The sequence below is a fragment of the Pelophylax lessonae genome, assembly GCF_965119305.1.
Source record: "Pelophylax lessonae genome assembly, chromosome: 4".
Lineage (NCBI taxonomy): Eukaryota > Metazoa > Chordata > Amphibia > Anura > Ranidae > Pelophylax > Pelophylax lessonae.
Window position 1 is genome coordinate 461,362,620 of NC_138771.1, and position 22,034 is coordinate 461,384,653.

General features: G+C 48.4%; 1 protein-coding gene across 2 annotated transcripts in view; it reads right to left on the reverse strand.

The window, feature by feature from the left end:
* The window catches only part of LOC309553675 (LON peptidase N-terminal domain and RING finger protein 1-like), a 142,367-nt gene extending 131,444 nt beyond the window's left edge, over nt 1-10,923 (reverse strand). Inside the window, exon 1 of one of the 2 annotated variants that reach the window (XM_082255009.1) lies at nt 10,255-10,923. In XM_082255009.1, coding sequence (XP_082111135.1) covers nt 10,255-10,561 — 307 coding nt within the window. In that variant the 5' untranslated portion in view covers nt 10,562-10,923. The remainder of the gene's footprint in view (nt 1-10,254) is intronic. The other variant, XM_082255010.1, reaches the window with a different exon arrangement.
* Between the last annotated feature and the right edge of the window lie 11,111 nt (nt 10,924-22,034).

Sequence of the window (22,034 nt, forward strand, 5' to 3'; positions counted from 1 at the left end):
GCCACCCCCCCCCCCACCCGATGCTTACCTGTGCTTACCTGTGCTTACCTGAGCCCCATCTCGATCCAGCGATGTCCACAACTGTGTCAGCCGTCCTGGACTCCCCTCCTCATTGGCTAAGACACAACAGCAATGCCATTGGCTCCCACCGCTGTCAAAGTCAGTTAGCTAATCAGGAGAGAGGGGGCGGGGCAGAATGGCAGCTCCTTGTCTGAATGGATACACGGAGCTGTGATTTGGCTCAGGTGCCTCCACAGCAAGCTGCACGACGCACACAGCCCGGATGTAAAATTGAGCCCACATGGGTGCCCCTATAGTAAGCGACTTGCTATGGTGACAGACACAGGAGGAGCCCAGAGCACTGGCAGTGGTCCCTAGAAGAGTGGGTTTGGGGCCGCTCTGTGCAATACCATAAGTATAACATGCTTATTATTTGAATTTAAAAAAAAGCTTTACAATCACTTTAAATTAACTGCTTAAAGACCAGCTGTTGCAGATATACTGCGGCAGGCTGGCTCTCCTGCGCAAAACCGCAGTACCTGTACGGCGACTCGCAGGAGCGGGTCTTGGCGCGCACGTGCTGCCGGCGGTGCAATCGCGCGCCCACTCTTTAGCCCTGCAGCAAAGGAACAGGAACCTGGCAATTGCTGCAGGGACTGACAGCTCATCTGTCACTGATTGAAACAGGGTTCCTCTTATTTCGGAACACAGGAGCCCTGTTTCCATCTACCAAGTCTGGCCCCCACACAGTTAAAATCACCCCCTAGGTACACATTTAACCCTTTGATCGCCCTTGGTGTTAACCCTTTCCGTGCCAGTGTCATTATTACAGTAACAGTGCAAATCTTTAGCACTAATTACTGTAGTAATGTCACTGGTCCCCCCAAAAGTGTCAAAAATGTCAGTTAGGGGTCCGATTTGTCCGCTGCAATGTCACAGTCCCGCTAAAAATCGCAGATCGCCGCCATTACTAGTAAAAAAAAAATTTATAAAAATTACATAAAAGTTTGTAGACGCAATAACTTTTGCACAAACCAATCAAAATACACTTATTGCAATTTTTTTTACCAAAAATATGTAGTGGAAAACAAATTGGCCTAAAATGTTAAAAAATTTGATTTTTACTTTTTTTTTTTTTGAGAATTTCATATAAATGAATGTGAAAAATATTTTTGTTTCAAAATTGTCGTTTTTTTTTTTGTTTATAGCGCAAAAAATAAAAATTGCACAGGTGATCAAATACCACCAAAAGAAAGCTCTATTTGTGGGGAAAAAAGCACATCAATTTCATTTGGGTACAGCGTTGCGCGACCTGGCAATTGTCCGTTAAATTCACGCAAAGTGGTTTAAGGGGGCAAATCCTTCTGGTCCAGAAGTGGTTAATCAAAACACGTTTGTGGTGTTTGCACTGTCCTTCCATTTTTCAAAACAGGTAATCCTTTATATAGTTATTATTATACAGGATTTATATAGCGCCGACAGTTTGCGCAGTGCTTTACAATGTGAGGGAAGACAGTACAATTACAATACAATTCAATACAGGAGGATTTAGAGGGCCCTGCTCATTAGAGCTTACAATCTAGAAGATATATAGTAAAACAAACTGTGGTTATTAAATATGACCAAAAGAAAGCTCTGTTTAAAACAATTATATAAAATGTATTTGGGCACAGTGGTGTATGACGGAGTAATTGTCAATCAAACTATCACACCACTGAAAATGGCCTTGTAATGAAGGGATTTTACAGGCTAGTACTCAAGTAGTTCAATAAAATATTCCGTTCGTGCCATAGGGAAGCTTTCTGTAGCAGTTTATTCTTTTTCTTTCATGTCAGATCCTGCTTGCATTCAAAACACACTGCAGTAGAGATCTGCAGCAGGTGCAGGTGTCAATATGAAGTTAATGACACCCCAAACACAGCTCACAAATGCAGTGCATTTCCCACACTGGATTGCACATTACAGAAGTACCATGCGATCCAGCTGCAGTGGGTTTCAAAAAGTAGTGCAGCATGCACAGTGCGGTGTAGTGTGATCTGATCCCATTCAAAATGTATAGGATGAAATCACACTGCACAGCACTGCATGTGAATCGCACAGCACGTTGCTCCTGTATGATTCCCAGTGTGAACCGGCCCTAAGAATTACAACGTTTGTACTGTTCAAATATCTATCAGGACTGTTGTATAACACAAACACATGACAAGAGAAAAGACCATAAACATGTTTTCAGGTTAAAGATCGCACGGATTTCGCAGAGCTGTGCTCAGAATAGCAGGAAGTTTCATAATCAGACATAATATGCTTATGAACAGGTGTTTTGCATATCAAAACTGGATTCTGCAGACAACATACAAGAAGGACGCTAGTGACTAATACGATAAATCATTTTAATTCTTGCAATAACTACAGACTCAGGATCCAAAGGAATTCTTAAAGGGCCTCCATTACCATCTGTTTCTCTCTTTGGGAGGCTTCATCTCACTTTCTGGCTTTATGACTATCACCGTTAGGACAGTTGGAAAAAGGTTATAACCCTTCCTTCTAAAGCCCGGACATGTTTTACATAAATGCAATCCCTACATTAAGGCTACGTTCACATGTGGGCGTAGCGGATCACGGGCAAAATCACAGCGATCCTGCCCGCAATCCGGGATCATTGCAGATCGCGGGACACCTGCACGATGCCCGTGATTTGCAATGGCACCCCAAACGCTGTGCGATGTTGCCACGATTTCCGCCTGCCGAATCGCGGTAACATCACGCAAACAGAATCTCGGGACGCATGACGCCCAAAAAGGTACAGGAGCTTCTTTTGTGCGTCATGCGTCCCACGATTCTGTTTGCGCGATGTTACCACGATTCGGCAGGCGGAAATCGCGGCAATGATTCCGGATCGCGGGCAGAATGACCGTGATCCGCTACGCCCACATGTGAATGTAGCCTAAGGTAAAAATGTCCCATGTTTGTATCACCACCTTTTATACTTACCTGGGAAGAGAAGGATCGGGAACAATTGGGAGCAGGTAAATGTGACATTTGATTAAAAAAAGAAACAAAAAAAAATGTTTCAGCTGGAGATTAAAGAGACCATGTAAAGCAGAGCTAAGGAACTTCACCCTTAAAAAAAAAAAAGAAATAAAAAAATAAAAGTCAGCAGCTACAAATACTGTATCTGACAGACCCAACCAGGACAGGGGCTTTTGAAAGGGAATGCATTGTAGCATTTTGCCTGACTATGGGCCCTGGCTTTTGAGGGGGCTCTATTCCTGGGAGGCATGTGCCTGGGTGACCCTTGGAGTGGTCTTGGTTCGGACCTGGGTCCATGTCCGAAACACATAGACTCTGGGAATCTAGAACCTGGCAAACCAGCAATGACTGCTTTAGTCTGTGGGACTCAGAGCAAATGTTAATTTAATCAGCTCAAACCAACCTAAAGCTGGGGTCACCTGCTTTAATCTGTTTAAGGTGTTATGTGTTAAGTTTCTTTGCCCCAATGTGTGCCTTCTAGGTGTGAATTACCATTGTTAATTGAGTCACCTATTGTTTCTGTCTGTCTGCTCATCTCTTGGAGATGTGATTATTATTGTGTCCACTTTACCTAGTTATCGATGCATTGTGGGATGTTTATTGTTTACACTTATGATAATGTGTAATGTACTTTGTGTATCCAGGGTTGTGGGCTTGTTCCCGGATTGTCTGGGCAACCCCTGACGAATCAAGGGTTGTTGTTAATTACCGTACTGTGTATGTTTATGTTGGCTGTTCCTTAGATGTGCCAATTGTCTAGTATAAGGTGATCAAGCTATTACTTAATCTTGCATGGTATATATTCTGTGTGAATTTACAATAGTCAGTTCCAGTTTGCATCTAAGCTAGTGTCGTCTAGTTCTTGGGTTGCAATATTCAGCTATAATACCTGGTTCCAGACTGGAGGAAGCTGTATCTTGATGGAAGCACCCAAGCTGGTGACTTTTAAAATCAGATAATTACCAGTCCCTGGAGGCCATTTCGTCTGACCGCTGCGGGTCCCCAGTGCCACTATCTTCATTTTGGGAGATGGCTGTGACTTTCTGAGGAAGTGCACTGGAAGCTGAAAAACATTTGCCACAGAAACACTTCTTCTGGGTGCCAACCCCTAAGTAACTAACGTGTCCTCTAGAGATGTTGGTTCCGGCTGATGGAACCATAGCACAAAAGAAGACCAGCCACACGATACACTCAGAAGCTGATGATTCTTCAGCCACTGTAGCTCCTCAAAAGAGCAAGAATTGGTGGTACAAACAATTGTGTACCTCGGATAGGTAACTGATTCTTTTCCTTACAAACTAGCTTTTTTTAACAACTTTAAACCAATGACAGAGTTGCTTTAGGTTAGAAGAGTGAATAAGGAGCACGTACTAGAGCAGCCTTCATCCTCCAGGGTTCCTCCAAAGGTTGCTAGGGGTTCATTAAGCAATGATCAATGATGGATCGATCTCCTGCATACATTAACCACCAGTGGAAGGGGATATCTGACATCCAATGTTAGGTCTCATTTCTACACTAGAAGGCCCCCTCTTCTGCTCCTCTTTAGGAAATTACACTTTTTTTTTTGGGAGGGGGGAAGGAGGTGACTGGTTTTGACAGGTACCTGCTCCCACTTCCAATGGATCACCTAGATTTCTCCTCCATTACTTTTCTGGGGGAAACCCAACATTTATTTTGCTTGCACTTTCAATGATAATGGTAAACAGGACAAATAGAGAGGATAAATCTCTCTTACGGGGACACAGATGGCAATAAAAACCTGACATGTGCTCTAACCCCTCTCCATTCTATCCAAAACTAAAAAAAAAAAAATGTTTGTCTTTAGTTCTACTTTAGGCTCCGTTCACATCTAGGCGTTTTGGGGCGTTTTTGGGGCGTTTTTCTGCTCTAGGATCAGCTCTCAAAACGCCCAACAAGACAAATCCTATTCATTTCAATGGCCCCTGTTCACATCTGAGCGTTTTGAAGCTGTATACAAAACGCCCAACGCTCAAAAAAGTACATGAGCTTCTTTTTGGGCAGATTACAGGCGTTTTCCATTGATCTCTATTCAATCTAAAAACGCCTGCACAAAAATCGCGGTAAAATCGCGGTAAAAAACGCTGCAAAAATCGCGGTAAAATCGCGGTAAAAAACGCGCGAAAAACGCTACGCTCAGGTGTGAATGTAGCCTTAAAGTAGAATTACAAACCAGCATTTGTTTGCTAAACAGAACAATAAATTAAACATTCCTCGGTAAACTAAAAACTGTTAACAAAGCACCTGCAGTTTACAACAAGCACAGGTGCTCTCAGTGCTGCTTCCTTGAGCTTCCGGTCTTCACAGGTAAGAGTTAACAGCAGACACTGCAGTCCCCAGTCTGAGGGGGGAGGGGAGGAGCAGGGGAGTGTCTTGTCATCCTAGGCTATAGGGCTGTGTGTTTCTATTGATGTACACAGTGTAGGGAGTAGGGAGACAAAACTCTATTCCGTGCATACAATAGTGTCTTCATAGGATGCTGCAAGAGTAAGGAGCCACACTGCAACAAGAAACCTGGGGCTGCAGTCTAGGCGTCAGCTTAAACTGGAAAATAGGCAAGGATTAAAAGATAAAGCTGCATGCTCAGTAAGTGATTACATCAGATGTTGGGAGTAATTAACCACTTGAACTCCAGAAAATTTACCCCCCCCCCCTTTATGACCAGGCCATTTTTTGCAATACGGCCCTGTGTTACTTTAACTGACAATTGCACGGTCGTGCGACACTGTACCCAAATAAAATGTATGTCCTTTTTCTACTCACAAATACAGCTTTCTTTTGGTGGTATTTGATCACCTCTGCGTTTTTATTTTTTTGTGTTATTAAAAAAAAAACAATTAAAAAATAAAATATATACTATTTTTTACTTTCTGCTATAAAGCAATATCCAATAAAACATTGAAAAAATGCCTTTATAAATGTAGGTCTATATGTATTCTGCTACATATTTTTGGTAAAAAAAAAAAAAAAAAAAATCCCAATAAGCAAACGTTATAGCGTCTACAAACTATGGGATATTTTAATTTATTTGCATTTTATTTTTTTACTAGTAATGGCAGCAATTAGCAACTTATAGCAGGACATCAATATTGCGAAAGACATTCTGACACTAACTGACACTTTTTGGGAACCAGTGACTATACTAATGACACTGGCTGTTAAGGGGTTACCATCAGGGGCGATCAAAGAGTTAACTGCATGCCTAGCTGGTGTTTTACTTTTGCTTTGCAGGGACACAAATTGCATCCTTTCTCCCCCTCCCCCCCTTTCAGAATGGCGATCTGCCTTGTTTACATAGGAAGATCACATTTCTGTCTCTCTCCCCGCCAATCGGCGGGTGCCAGCGGATATTGAGTACCCTGCACCCACCAACAGCTTCCGCTGTGTATAATGACAGCGGAAGCGAGCTGCCAGCAGCGTGCATGCACGCCCCCTGAGTGTTGGAACATGTATATTTACGTGATCCAGCGCACAGGTGCCGCCCTGTAGCAGTAAAACTTCTATAAGGCGGTCCAGAAGCAGTTAATATCACCTTAGAGGATGAATTCTAGCATGTGGGCTTGTGTGAGTGAGCCCCAAGTGCTGGTGACAATGGTCACCAAGACAAACAGAGAGGTGAATTTTCCCAGTGGGCACAGAGACAGCAATAAAAAGCAGACAGGGGTTCTAACTCTTCTCCGCTCAGTCCAAAACCTAAAGTGGAAATAAGCCTTGCTATCATTTACAGCCAAGGAAGCTGCTGTCTTTGCCTCTGTTTGATCTTCAGCTGACACGATGATGCACATGTGATTAGTTATGATACCAGCCATTTCATGGTTTGATAGTTTGGTAGAGAGCACAACCAATGTGACAGTTACAATACCGGAATGTGCCAGAATGTAACTGTTTTTAAGTTCTGTTTTTAAAAAAGATTTGGGTTTAGAGACACTTTTAAGCTGAAGCTTAGTTTTGCATTTTATTGCATAGTTACATTTCTCCTGCCTGTGAGTATGCACAGCTCATACCTGACAGATGATACAGCACATGTGTCAAACACAAGGACCGCGTGCCGAATCCGGCCCTCCAGGCCATTTCATGTGGCCCTCGCCAGTGGTGGCTGGTGCTCCTTGGGCCGGGGGGGGGGGGGGGCAGCAGACGGACCACACCATAAACCCCCCGACCCCCCCGACTACACCAGCTCCAGCCCACGCTGTACCCCACCAGCTCCAGCCCGCACTGTCCCCGGTCACCCCCCAGCTCCAGCCTGCACTGTCCCCCCCCCCAAGTCGCCGGCTCACTCACCCTGGGCAGGCAGCGGCGGCGGTGGCTTCTCCCTCAGTCTCCTGCCTCCTCCTCAGCTCCTTGCCCAATAGCATGGCTTTTCCTTTTGGGCCATTTGGGAAAAAGGTCTCATGACCTGCTTCCTGACTGGCCAGGAGGAGAATCATGTGGCAATAGCGAATATTAATTCGCTATTGTCACACAACTGGGTGGGCTCAGGGCGCAGTGCTCTGCGCCCCGAGCCCACCCTTTTTTGAAGCCTGTTAAAGCCTCTGGCTCTAATCACGTGCTTAAAAAAAAAAACCCCATTGGAATCCGTGCGTCCGGCGCCCCGCATGTAGATTAGGGGGCCAGATGCATGGATGGGGGGGCAGCGCCCATGCGCCCCCAATGCACTAGCCACGACTGGCCCTCACCCCTCTCCAGCAGATGCAGTTGCCCCCTTATACAGCTGTGGAGAGGCTCTTCTCTGCCCTCCTGTCTCAGAGAATGCATTGTAGTCACTGAAAGACATTACAATGGGATCTGTGAAGTGCAGCAGTGCAGACTGAGTGATCCCATATGGTTACTATGCAGAAGGGCAGCTGCTTGGCATTGGACCCAGAAGACAGCTGCTGTCACTGAAGTACCAATGACTACTACTACAGTGATGTGCAGCTTACACAGGGAAGCTCAGGTATGGGGTAATAATACTTCCATTGGTACAAGCTGAAGCAACGTAACTATGCGCAAAAATCATTCCCAAAAGTCAGCTTTAGGCCTCTTGCACACTGCAGCTTGAAAAAGCTCAGTACAGCATTTTTTTAAAAAAACTAAAATGTAGCCCATTATTTACAATGTGCCTGTGCACACAGATGCGTAAGTATCCATTCACACTAATACGACTTGTCAGGCGACTTGTCAGCCTGACAAGTTGCGGTCCGTCGCGGTCCGTTGTGTGGTACAGGAACCGTTCTAATAGGAGCGACGCAAGTCGCTCCAACTTAGAAAAAGGTTCCTGTACTACTTTGGGGAGACCTGGAGTGACTTGCATAGACATTCATTCTGTGAAGTCCGTGCAAGTCGCGCCGAAGTCGCTGTGCACGCGACTTCACAGGTCGCCCCCGAAGTCGTGCCGCTGCAGTGTGAACCGGCACTTAACAAGCACTGAGTGTTCCTCAAGTAAAAAATAAAAAACAGGAAACTCTGTGTGCCTGGTCAGTATTTTGCGAAGGTACGTGCAAATACGCACACCTATGCACATATGAGCATAAAGATTAGTGAATTTTCCCTAGAAAGATATTGTGCGTGCTGAATAGAGAATAGCAGAATTTATGTACAAGTGACAACCTACAGACTGAGAGAGTTCCAAATTAAAAGGTTTATTATCAGTCGTAGCTACGTGAGAGCATACCCCTATAAAGCCGCCCTGTATGCTCTAATCTGATGGATCTCAGATACCCCCTTTTATAGGGTTTCTTATCACACAACACACATTTGACGTGGTACGTTGCTATGGGGGGTGATGGCACAAAAGTGGTACTCTACTGATAACATGATAGCAAAAACATGCTTTTAACAATCATAAGTGCCATTTTAGCTTTACTTACTAATATTTGAAGAATACATTAATATGTATGTATATATTACCTTAACTTATCATATGTTTTAATATATTTTAATACCAATACTATACAGCTTTAAATATGTTTATAAATGTATTATTATCATACTCTACGATGTGGGGATCAGTTATGCCCCGTACACACGTGCAGATTATCTGAAGACTTTTGTCTGTAGACTTATCAAAACCATATAATATGAGGTCAAACCTAAACACTTTCAATTTGTATGCAATCCGGCAGGCCCTTTCACTACATAGAAAAGGTAAATCTGAAGACAAAAGTCTTCAGATAATCTGCAAGTGTGTACGGGGCATAAGGATCACATTACCCTTATAAAGTGCAAATACATGCATAAATAGGTGCAAAACAAACCTGAACTGACAGAAGCTCAAACATTAGAACATTGCACTAGTAATAGTGCAAGAGCGCTTAGGCTGGCCATACATGATACCATTTTCTTACAATTTTCTGAACAATTTTCTTGAAATTTACCTTCAACTATGTAGTAACAAAGGTCTGCCAATTTAGATACAAGTGAAAGTGTTGTTTAGCTTTGACCTCATATAATGTGGTTTGTGGTAAGACCCGGTTCACACTGGCCTGACAAGTCGCCTGCCATAGAGTAGCACAGGACTCATTCTAATAGGAGCGACATAAGTCGCTCCGACTTAGAAAAAGGGTCCTGAGCTTCTTTGGGGCGACCTGGAGCGACCTGCATTGACTTCAATGATATGAAGTCCATGCCGGCCGCTCCGAGGTCGCGGTGCGAGCTGCGCACCGCGACTTCACAGGTATCCCCGGCAAGTCGGGTCGCTCATATGTGAACCGGCTCTAAATCTAACAGAAAATTGTACAACAAAAGTTGAACATGTATGGCCAGCCTTAGTCAATATCTACTTTATCCAAAGTAAAAACAAAAAAAAGGCTTTAAACTTCATATGCAAGGTAGATCCAACCAGCCCCCACCTTTCAAAATTCATAAAGTCAAAATTCCAGCTAATCAAAACTTTTCTGAGCCCTCTTTTCCATTGAATGTGGCTTTGAAATAATGCGGCTTCATCTGAAATCCCACAATTTCAAAGCCGCATGTCAGTGTCAAAGATGTCTATGCAAGTTGCACCTGTAATCGCCAAAAGTAGGAAATACTTTTTTCAAATCGACGCGGGACTGCAGAGTCGGCATCGCACCGATTTGAACAGTTCCATGGCTGGCATGACAAGTTGCTCAAATGTGAACGAGGGCTAAAGCTAAACTTTTCTTTTTTTTTTGGGGGGGGGGGGGGATTCCAAGCTAAATCTGGACATGCTGAACCCCAGTGCGCCCCCTTATTTTGCATCCTTACCCAGGGCAACAGCTGTGCAGGCCACCTTCCCAGCCTCTTCATACTTCTGCTGAGCGATGAGTTGGCGAAGGTCCCTTGTGATCCTGTCGACTTTGGTGTGGGGGTCCAGGCACTTGTCCAGCAGATTGGACAGCAGGGTGTTACATCTGAGATCCTGGTCCCCTGAGTTCTTCAGCTTGCTTCTGCAGACCTGGCACTTGCCCCTAGCTGCTCCCTGCAGGCACCTCTTACAGAAAGTGTGCCCACAGGGGACAGTCACAGGGTCCCATAAGTGATGCTGGCAGCAAGGACAAGCCAACAGCTCCATTATCTCAGGGCAGTCTAATGTCACCTGAGGGCACAGGCTCAAGCCCCTTTAAAGATCCTTAAAAAAAAAAAAAAAAAAAAAAAAAAAGCAGCAATCTTTGCAAAATAAGGAGTGCAGCACTTCCCCAGCTACCAACAGTGCCTGCTGCTGTCAGCACATAGTGCAGGGGATTCCTCTGTCTTGGCATCCATCGCAGAGAACAGCTGATGCCATCCCGAGGTGGGCAGGACAAGGGGAAAGCAGAAAGTAGCGGCTGGCATTAGAGCGGAGAGCAGCGAGGGCACACAATGAGGAGCCGGAGGAAGTGTCCTTATTCTACGCCCTACAAAATAGAAACAAAAAATAAACACAAAGAAAAAAAAAAAGAACCCTGATATAACATGTGCTGTTACATTACATAAAGTCAGCGCACACGTGACCAGACAGGGCGCTCTCCTATTGGCGGAGGTGCGATCCCCGCCCTTGTTGTGAAACAGGCAGAATCCTGTGTTTCATAATATTGGACCTGGTGAGGAGGGGGAGAGGACACAGAGTGAGGAGAAACGGGGTGACCATACAGGGGGAGAGGACATAAAGAGGGGAGAAACTGGGTGACCATACAGGGGAGAGGACACAGAGTGAGGAGAAACGGGGGGACCATACAGGGGAGAGGACATAGAGTGAGGAGAAACGGGGTGACCATACAGGGGGAGAGGACATAAAGAGGGGAGAAACGGGGGGACCATACAGGAGAGAGGACACAGAGTGAGGAGAAGCGGGGGGACCATACAGGGGAGAGGACATAGAGAGGGGATAAACGGGTTGACCATACAGGGGAGAGGACATAGAGTGAGGAGAAACGGGGTGACCATACAGGGGGAGAGGACATAAAGAGGGGAGAAACGGGGGGACCATACAGGAGAGAGGACACAGAGTGAGGAGAAACGGGGGGACCATACAGGGGAGAGGACATAGAGAGGGGATAAACGGGGTGACCATACAGGGGAGAGGACACAGAGTGAGGAGAAACGGGGTGACCATACAGGGGAGAGGACACAGAGTGAGGAGAAACGGGGTGACCATACAGGGGGAGAGGACATAAAGAGGGGAGAAACGGGGTGACCATACAGGGGAGAGGACACAGAGTGAGGAGAAACGGGGGGACCATACAGGGGAGAGGACATAGAGAGGGGATAAACGGGGTGACCATACAGGGGAGAGGACACAGAGTGAGGAGAAACGGGGTGACCATACAGGGGGAGAGGACATAAAGAGGGGAGAAACGGGGGGACCATACAGGGCAGAGGACACAGAGTGAGGAGAAACGGGGGGACCATACAGGGGGAGAGGACACAGAGTGAGGAGAAACGTGGTGACCATACAGGGGAGAGGACACAGAGTGAGGAGAAACGGGGTGACCATACAGGGGAGAGGACACAGAGTGAGGAGAAACGGGGTGACTATACAGGGGGAGAGGACATAGAGAGGGGAGAAACGGGGTGACCATACAGGGGAGAGGACATAGAGAGGGGAGAAATGGGGTGACCATACAGGGGAGAGGACATAGAGAGGGGAGAAACGGGGTGACTATACAGGGGGAGAGGACATAGAGTGAGGAGAAATGGGGGGACCATACAGGGGAGAGGACACAGAGTGAGGAGAAACGGGGTGACCATACAGGGGGAGAGGACGTAGAGAGGGGAGAAACGGGGTGACCATACAAGGGGAGAGGACGTAGAGAGGGGAAAAACGGGGTGACCATACAGGGGGAGAGGAAACAGAGTGAGGAGAAACGGGGTGACCATACAGGGGGGAGAGGACATAGAGAGGGGAGAAACGGGGGGACCATCACCATACAGGGGAGAGGACACAGAGTGAGGAGAATCGGGGTGACCATACAGGGGAAAGGACAGAGAGAGAGGAGAAACGGGGGACCATACAGGGGAGAGGACACGGAGTGAGGAGAAACGGGGGGACCATCACCATACAGGGGAGAGGACATAGAGAGGGGAGAAATGGGGTGACTATACAGGGGGAGAGGACATAGAGTGAGGAGAAATGGGGGGACCATACAGGGGAGAGGACACAGAGTGAGGAGAAACGGGGTGACCATACAGGGGGAGAGGACGTAGATAGGGGAGAAACGGGGTGACCATACAGGGGGAGAGGACGTAGAGAGGGGAGAAACGGGGTGACCATACAGGGGGAGAGGACACAGAGTGAGGATAAACGGGGTGACCATACAGGGGGAGAGGACATAGAGAGGGGAGAAACGGGGGGACCATCACCATACAGGGGAGAGGACACAGAGTGAGGAGAAACGGGGTGACCATACAGGGGAAAGGACAGAGAGAGAGGAGAAACGGGGGACCATACAGGGGAGAGGACACGGAGTGAGGAGAAACGGGGGGACCATCACCATACAGGGGAGAGGACATAGAGAGGGGAGAAATGGGGGGACCATACAGGGGAGAGGACATAGAGAGGGGAGAAACGGGGGGACCATCACCATACAGGGGAGAGGACACAGAGTGAGGAGAAACGGGGTGACCATACAGGGGAAAGGACAGAGAGAGAGGAGAAACAGGGGACCATACAGGGGAGAGGACACGGAGTGAGGAGAAACGAGGTGACCATACAGGGGAAAGGACACAGAGAGGGGAGAAATGGGGGGACCATACAGGGGAGAGGACATAGAGAGGGGAGAAAGGGGGGGGACCATACAGGGGAGAGGACATAGAGAGGGGATAAACGGGGTGACCATACAAGGGAGAGGACATAGAGTGAGGAGAAACGGGGTGACCATACAGGGGAGAGGACATAGAGAGGGGAGAAACGGGGGGACCATACAGGAGAGAGGGGAGAAACGGGGGGACCATACAGGGGAGAGGACACAGAGTGAGGAGAAACGGGGTGACCATACAGGGGAGAGGACATAGAGAGGGGAGAAACGGGGGGACCATACAGGGGAGAGGACATAGAGAGGGGAGAAACGGGGGGACCATACAGGGGAGAGGACACAGAGTGAGGAGAAACGGGGTGACCATACAGGGGAGAGGACATAGAGAGGGGAGAAACGGGGGGACCATACAGGAGAGAGGGGAGAAACGGGGGGACCATACAGGGGAGAGGACACAGAGTGAGGAGAAACAGGGTGACCATACAGGGGGAGAGGACATAGAGAGGGGAGAAATGGGGGACCATACAGGGGGAGAGGACATAGAGAGGGGAGAAACGGGGGGACCATCACCATACAGGGGAGAGGACACAGAGTGAGGAGAAACGGGGTGACCATACAGGGTAAAGGACAGAGAGAGAGGAGAAACGGGGGACCATACAGGGGAGAGGACACGGAGTGAGGAGAAACAGGGTGACCATACAGGGGAAAGGACACAGAGAGGGGAGAAACGGGGGGACCATACAGGGGAGAGGACATAGAGAGGGGATAAACGGGGTGACCATACAGGGGAGAGGACATAGAGTGAGGAGAAAATGGGGTGACCATACAGGGGAGAGGACATAGAGAGGGGAGAAACGGGGGGACCATACAGGAGAGAGGGGAGAAATGGGGGGACCATACAGGGGAGAGGACACAGAGTGAGGAGAAACGGGGTGACCATACAGGGGAGAGGACATAGAGAGGGGAGAAACGGGGGGACCATACAGGGGAGAGGACATAGAGAGGGGAGAAACGGGGGGACCATACAGGGGAGAGGACACAGAGTGAGGAGAAACGGGGTGACCATACAGGGGAGAGGACATAGAGAGGGGAGAAACGGGGGGACCATACAGGAGAGAGGGGAGAAACGGGGGGACCATACAGGGGAGAGGACACAGAGTGAGGAGAAACAGGGTGACCATACAGGGGGAGAGGACATAGAGAGGGGAGAAATGGGGGACCATACAGGGGAGAGGACATAGAGAGGGGAGAAACGGGGGGACCATACAGGGGAGAGGACATAGAGAGGGGAGAAACGGGGTGACCATACAGGGGAGAGGACACAGAGTGAGGAGAAACGGGGTGACCATACAGGGAAAAGGACAGAGAGAGAGAGGAGAAACGGGGGACCATACAGGGGAGAGGATACAGAGTGAGGAGAAACGGGACCATACAGGGGAGAGGACACAGAGTGAGGAGAAACAGGGGACCATACAGGGGGAGAGGACATAGAGAGGGGAGAAACGGGGGACCATACAGGGGAGAGGACACAGAGTGAGGAGAAATAGGGCGACCATACAGGGGAAAGGACACAGAGTGAGGAGAAACGGGGTGACCATACAGGGGAAAGGACACAAAGTGAGGAGAAACGGGGTGACCATACAGGGGAGAGGACACAGAGTGAGGAGAAACAGGGGACCATACAGGGGGAGAGGACATTGAGAGGGGAGAAACGGGGTGACCATACAGGGGAGAGGACATAGAGAGGGGAGAAACGGGGTGACCATACAGGGGAAAGGACATAGAGAAGGGAGAAACGGGGTGACCATACAGGGGAGAGGACACAGAGTGAGGAGAAACGGGGTGACCGTACAGGGGAGAGGACCGAACGAGAGAGGAGAAACGGGGGACCATACAGGGGAGAGGACACTGAGTGAGGAGAAACGGGGTGACCAAACAGGGTGAGAGGACATAGAGAGGGGAGAAACGGGGGACCATACAGGGGAGAGGACATAGAGAGGGGAGAAATGGGGGACCATACAGGGGAAAGGACACAGAGCGAAGAGAAACGGGGTGAACAATCAGGGGAAAGGACAGAGAGAAAGGAGAAACGGGGTGACCATACAGGGGGAGAGGACACAGAGTGAAGAGAAACGAGGTGACTATATAGGGGGGAGAGGACATAGAGAGTGAGGAGAAACGGGGTGACCATACAGGGGAGAGGACATAGAGTGAGGAGAAACGGGGTGACCATACAGGGGGAGAGGACATAGAGAGGGGAGAAACGGGGGGACCATACAGGGGAGAGGACACAGAGCGAGGGGAAAGGGGGTGACCATACAGGGGAAAGGATACAGAGTAAGGAGAAACGGGGTGACCATGCAGGGGAAAGGACACAGAGTGAGGAGAAACAAGGTGACCATACAGGGTAGAGGACACAGAGTTAGGGAAACGGGGAGACCATACAGGGGAGAGGACACAGTAAGGGGAAACGGGGTGATCATACAGGGGAGAGGACACAGAGTGAGGAGAAACGGGCTGACCATACAGGGGGAGAGGACATAGAGAGGGGAAACGGGGTGACCATACAGGGGAGAGGACACAGAGTGAACGGAAACGGGGTGACCATACACGAGAAAGGACACAGAGTATGGAGAAACGGGGTGACCATACAGGGGAAAGGACACAGAGGGAGGAGAAACGGGGTGACCATACAGGGGAGAGGACACAGAGTGAGGAGAAACGGGGTGACCATACAGGGGGAGAGGACATAGAGAGGGGAAACGGGGTGACCATACAGGGGAGAGGACACAGAGTGAACGGAAACGGGGTGACCATACACGAGAAAGGACACAGAGTATGGAGAAACGGGGTGACCATACAGGGGAAAGGACACAGAGGGAGGAGAAACGGGGTGACCATACAGGGGAGAGGACACAGAGTGAGGAGAAACGGGGTGACCATACAGGGAAAAGAACACAGAGTGAGGAGAAACGGGGTGACCATACAGGGGAGAGGACACAGACAGAGGAGAAACGGGGTAACTCTACAGAGGAGAGGACACAGAGAGGGAAGAAACGGGGTGACCATACAGAGGAGGGGACACAGAGAGTGGACAAACGGGATGACCATTAGGGTAAACAAACTCATCCCTTTAAACTAGGACACATATTAATTACACAGGTTCTGTGGCTGATTAAGGTGGTAATTAAACTCACTTAGTGCCTTGTGTGCATTATATTATCCTCAGAACCTGTGTAATTAATATGTGTCCTGGATTAAAGGGATGAGGTGGCAACCCTAGTGACCATACAGGGGAGAGGACACAGAGTGAGGAGAAACAGGTTGACCATACAGGGGAGAGGACACAGAGTGAGGAGAAACCGGTTGACTATACAGGGGAGAGGACACAGAGAGGGAAAACGGGGTGACCATACAATGAAGAGGACACAGAGTGAGGAGAAACGGGGTGACCATACAGGGAAAAGAACACAGAGTGAGGAGAAACGGGGTGACCATACAGGGGAGAGGACACAGACAGAGGAGAAACGGGGTAACTCTACAGAGGAGAGGACACAGAGAGGGAAGAAACGGGGTGACCATACAGAGGAGGGGACACAGAGAGTGGACAAACGGGATGACCATTAGGGTAAACAAACTCATCCCTTTAAACTAGGACACATATTAATTACACAGGTTCTGTGGCTGATTAAGGTGGTAATTAAACTCACTTAGTCCCTTGTGTGCATTATATTATCCTCAGAACCTGTGTAATTAATATGTGTCCTGGATTAAAGGGATGAGGTGGCAACCCTAGTGACCATACAGGGGAGAGGACACAGAGTGAGGAGAAACAGGTTGACCATACAGGGGAGAGGACACAGAGTGAGGAGAAACCGGTTGACTATACAGGGGAGAGGACACAGAGAGGGAAAACGGGGTGACCATACAATGAAGAGGACACAGAGTGAGGAGAAACAGGGTGACCATACAGGGGAAAGGACATAAAGATAGGAGAAACAGGGTGGCCATACAGGGGAGAGGACATAGAGAGAGGAAAAACAGGGTGACCATACAGGGGAGAGGACACAGAGTGAGGAGAAGCGGGGTGACCATACCAGGGAGAGGACATATAGTGAGGAGAAACGGGGTGACCATACAGGGTAGAGGACACAACGAGAAGAAACGGGGTGACAATACAGGGAAGATAAGATGTGCTAAAGACCTAAAGCTTATGTGTGCCACATCCCTAGTAAAGATACACAAAAGTTGGGGTTCCCCTGGTTGGGACTTTATAGGCACATAAAATTTTGAAAAATAGATATTGAAAAAATAATAATTTTTATTTGATAACAACATAGAACAAGTTAAAAGACAGTGTGCAAGCAGATAAAGACAGGCAGAATAACCACAGATCGCTTGAACTATAAACCCGACATGTTTCAAAGCCAGAAATGTTTGCTCCTTCTTCAGGGGATGGTTCAAAACGGTACTAGGGATAAATCATAGCTGTACTTAGGTAGCCTGCACAGTTAAAAAACATCTGGTGCCGCTCCTGGCTCCTCCAATTTGAGGACTTCAGATGTCCAGTGACTGTGTGGCACTCACCTGACCCAACAGCTGTGGTCCATTGACCAGTGTATTTATTCATCATCAGCACTGTATTATATATGTCGTCAAATATACTCGCACCCACCAGATGTTTTTTAACTGTGCAGGCTACCTAAGTACAGCTATGATTTAACCCTAGTACCGTTTTGAACCATCCCCTGAAGAAGAAGCAAACATTTCTGGCTTCGAAACATGTCGGGTTTATAGTTCAAGCGATCTGTGGTTATTCTGCCTGTCTTTATCTGCTTGCACACTGTCTTTTAACTTGTTCTATGTTGTTATCAAATAAAAATTATTATTTTTTCAATATCTATTTTTCAAAATTTTACGTGCCTATAAAGTCCCAACCAGTGGAACCCCAACTTTTGTGTAACAATACAGGGAAGAGGACAAAGAGTGAGGAGAAACTGAGTGACCATACAGGGGAGAGGATACAGAGTGAGGAGAAAAGGGGGTAACCATACAGGGGAAAGGACATAGAGATAGGAGAAATGGGGTGACCATACAGAGGAGAGGACATAGAGAGGGGAGAAATAGGATAACCATACAGGGGAGAGGACACAGAGTGAGGAGAAACTGTGTCCTCTCCCCTGGGAGTAACGATACAAAGAGAGGGGACACCAGTCCGAGGACACAGTGGATGATAATAATACAAGGGACAGTAAAAAGGGTTGATGATACAGAGAGAGGGGATACTGGGTGATAATACAGGGGAGAGGACACAGGGGGTAAAAATACTGAGGATGTTGACACAGGGGAGAGGATACAGCAGGAGATAATAAAAAGAGGGGACACACGGGGTGATGATAAAAAAAAGAGGGGACACTGGGGGTGATAATACAGGGGAGAGGGCACAGAGTGATGATTAGGAAAGAGGGGACATGGGGTGATGATACAGGGCAGAGGACACGGGGTGAAAATACAGATGATGATGACAGAGGGGAGAGGACACAAGGAGTGATGATAAAGAGAGAGGGGACATGGGGTGATGATACAGGGGAGAGGACACAGGAGGTGATAACAAAGATTGGACACGCGGAGAGGACACAAGGGGTGATGATACAGGGGATGATAACATAAACAGAGAGGACACAGGTGGTGATGATATAAGGGTGATGACACGGGTGAGGACACAGGGAGTGATGATACAGAGAGAGGGGACACCGGGTAATGATACAGGGGAGATAATATAAATAAAGGGGACACAGGGGGGGTGATAATATAAAAAGAGGGGACACAGCGTAATGACACAGGGGGTGATAATACAGGGGAGAGGACAAAGGAGGGTGATAACATAAAGAGAGGGGACACAGGGGGTGATGATGTAAGGGAGATAATACAGGGGATGATGAAACTGGGCAGAGGACACAGGAAGTGATGATATCAAGGAGAGGAAACGGGGTGATGATACTGGGGAGAGGACACAGGGTATGAAGATACAGAGAGAGGGGACATGGGGTGATGATACAGGGGAGAGGACACAGGCGAGAGGATACAGCAGGAGATAATATAAAGAGAGGGGACACAGGGGGGTGATAATACAGGGGAGAGGACACAGAGTGAGGATACAGAAAGAGGGGGCATGTGGTGATGATAGAGGGGAGAGGACAGAGGGGGTGAAAATACAGAGGATAATGACACAGGTGAGAGGATACTGCAGGAGATAATATAAAGAGAAGGGACTCGGGTGATGATAAAAAAAGAGGGGACCCCGGGGGTGATAATACAGGGGAGAGGACACAGAGGGTGATAATACAGGGGAGAGGACACAGAGTGATGATACAGAAAGAGGAGACATGGGGTGATGATACAGGGGAGAGGACGGGGTGAAAATACAGGGGAGAGGATACAGGGAGTGATAAAACAGAGAGAGGGGACACAGGGTGATGATATAGGGAAGAGGAGACAGGGGGTGATAATACAGGGGAAAGGACACAGGGAGTAATAATACAGGGGTTGATGATACAGGAGGGGTCATGACATAAAGAAAGAGGACACAGGTGGTGATGATATAAGGGTGACGACACAGAGGGTGATGATACATGGTAGAGGACACAGGGGGTGATGATACAGGGGAGAGGACACAGAGAGTGATGATACAGGGGTGATAACATAAAGAGAGGGGACACAGAATGATGATACAGGGGAGATAATATAAATAGAGGGGACACAGGGGGTGATGATAGAAAAAGAGGGGACGAAGGGGGTAATGACATGGGTTGATAATACAGGGGGTGGTAATACTGGGGAGGGGATACATGGGAGGATGAAACAGGGAGAGGGCACAGGGAATGATGATAAAGGGAGAAGGGACACATGGGTGATGATACAGGAGTAGAAGACACAGGGGGTGATGATATAGGAGATAATGATACAGAGAGGGAATACAGGGGAGATGAAATGGTACAAGGGAGAGGAAACCGGTGATGATAATACAGAAAGGGGGGGGGGGTTAAACAGGGGAGAGGACACAGGGTGATAATAAAAGAGCAGAGGAAACGGGGCTTGAGGACACGGGTTGATAATACAGGGGAGAGGACATAGGGGGTGATAATACAGAGAGAAGAGACACAGGGGGTGGTGTTAGGGGGCAAGGACAGAGCGGGAGAAGAAACGGGGTGATGATACAGAGAGAGGGGACACTGAGGGTGATGATACAAGGGGAGAATACACAGGGGGTGATGATACAGAGAGAGAGGACATGGGGCGGTGTTAGGGGGGGAGGACACAGGGAGTGATGATAAGGAGAGAGGGGACACGGAGTGATGATACAGACTGAGAATACACAGGGGGTGATGATGCAGAGAGAGGGGACACTGGGTGATCTTACGGGGAGAGGACACAGGGGGTGATGATACAGAGAGAGGACACAGGGTAATAATACAGGGGAGAGGACACCGAGTGATGATACAGAAATTGGGACACAGGGGGTGATGATACAGAGAGTGTGGACACGGGGTGATGATACAGAGAGTGTGGACACAGGAGGTGATGATACAGAGAGAGGGGACACACTGGGTGATGATACAGAGAGAGTGGACACAGGGGATGATGATGATACAGGGGAGAGGACACAGAGAGTGATGATACAGGGGTGATAACATAAAGAGAGGGGACACAGAATGATGATACAGGGGAGATAATATAAATAGAGGGGACACAGGGGGTGATGATAGAAAAAGAGGGGACAAAGGGGGTAATGACATGGGGTGATAATACAGGGGAGAGGACACAGGGGGTGGTAATACTGGGGAGGGGATACAGGGGAGGATGAAACAGGGAGAGGGCACAGGGAATGATGATAAAGGGAGAAGGGACACATGGGTGATGATACAGGAGTAGAAGACACAGGGGTTGATGATACAGGAGATAATGATACAGAGAGGGAATACAGGGGAGATGAAATGGTCAAGGGAGAGGAAACCGGTGATGATAATACAGAAAAGGGGGAGGGGTTAAACAGGGGAGAGGACACAGGGTGATAATAAAAGAGCAGAGGAAACGGGGCGTGAGGACAGTTGATAATACAGGGGAGAGGACATAGGGGGTGATAATACAGAGAGAAGAGACACAGGGGGTGGTGTTAGGGGGCAAGGACAGAGCGGGAGAAGAAACGGGGTGATGATACAGCGAGAGGGGACACTGAGGGTGATGATACAAGGGGAGAATACACAGGGGGTGATGATACAGAGAGAAAAGACATGGGGCGGTGTTAGGGGGAGAGGACACAGGGAGTGATGATAAGGAGAGAGGGGACACGGAGTGATGATACAGACTAAGAATACACAGGGGGTGATGATGCAGAGAGAGGGGACACTGGGTGATCTTACGGTGAGAGGACACAGGGGTGATGATACAGAGAGAGGACACAGGGTAATAATACAGGGGAGAGGACACCGAGTGATGATACAGAAATTGGGACACAGGGGCAGATGATACAGAGAGTGTGGACACGGGGTGATGATACAGAGAGTGTGGACACAGGAGGTGATGATACAGAGAGAGGGGACACACTGGGTGATGATACAGAGAGAGTGGACACAGGGGATGATGATGATGCAGGGGAGAGGACACAGGGTGATGATGCAGGGGAGAGGACACAAAGAAGGATGATAGAGGGGAGAGGACACAGGGGTGATGTTACAGAGGGAGAGATGATTGGCAGGGATGTTTGATGCAGAGAGAGAGGATCCAGGGTGTGGGAGCAAAGGACCAGCTGAAGGT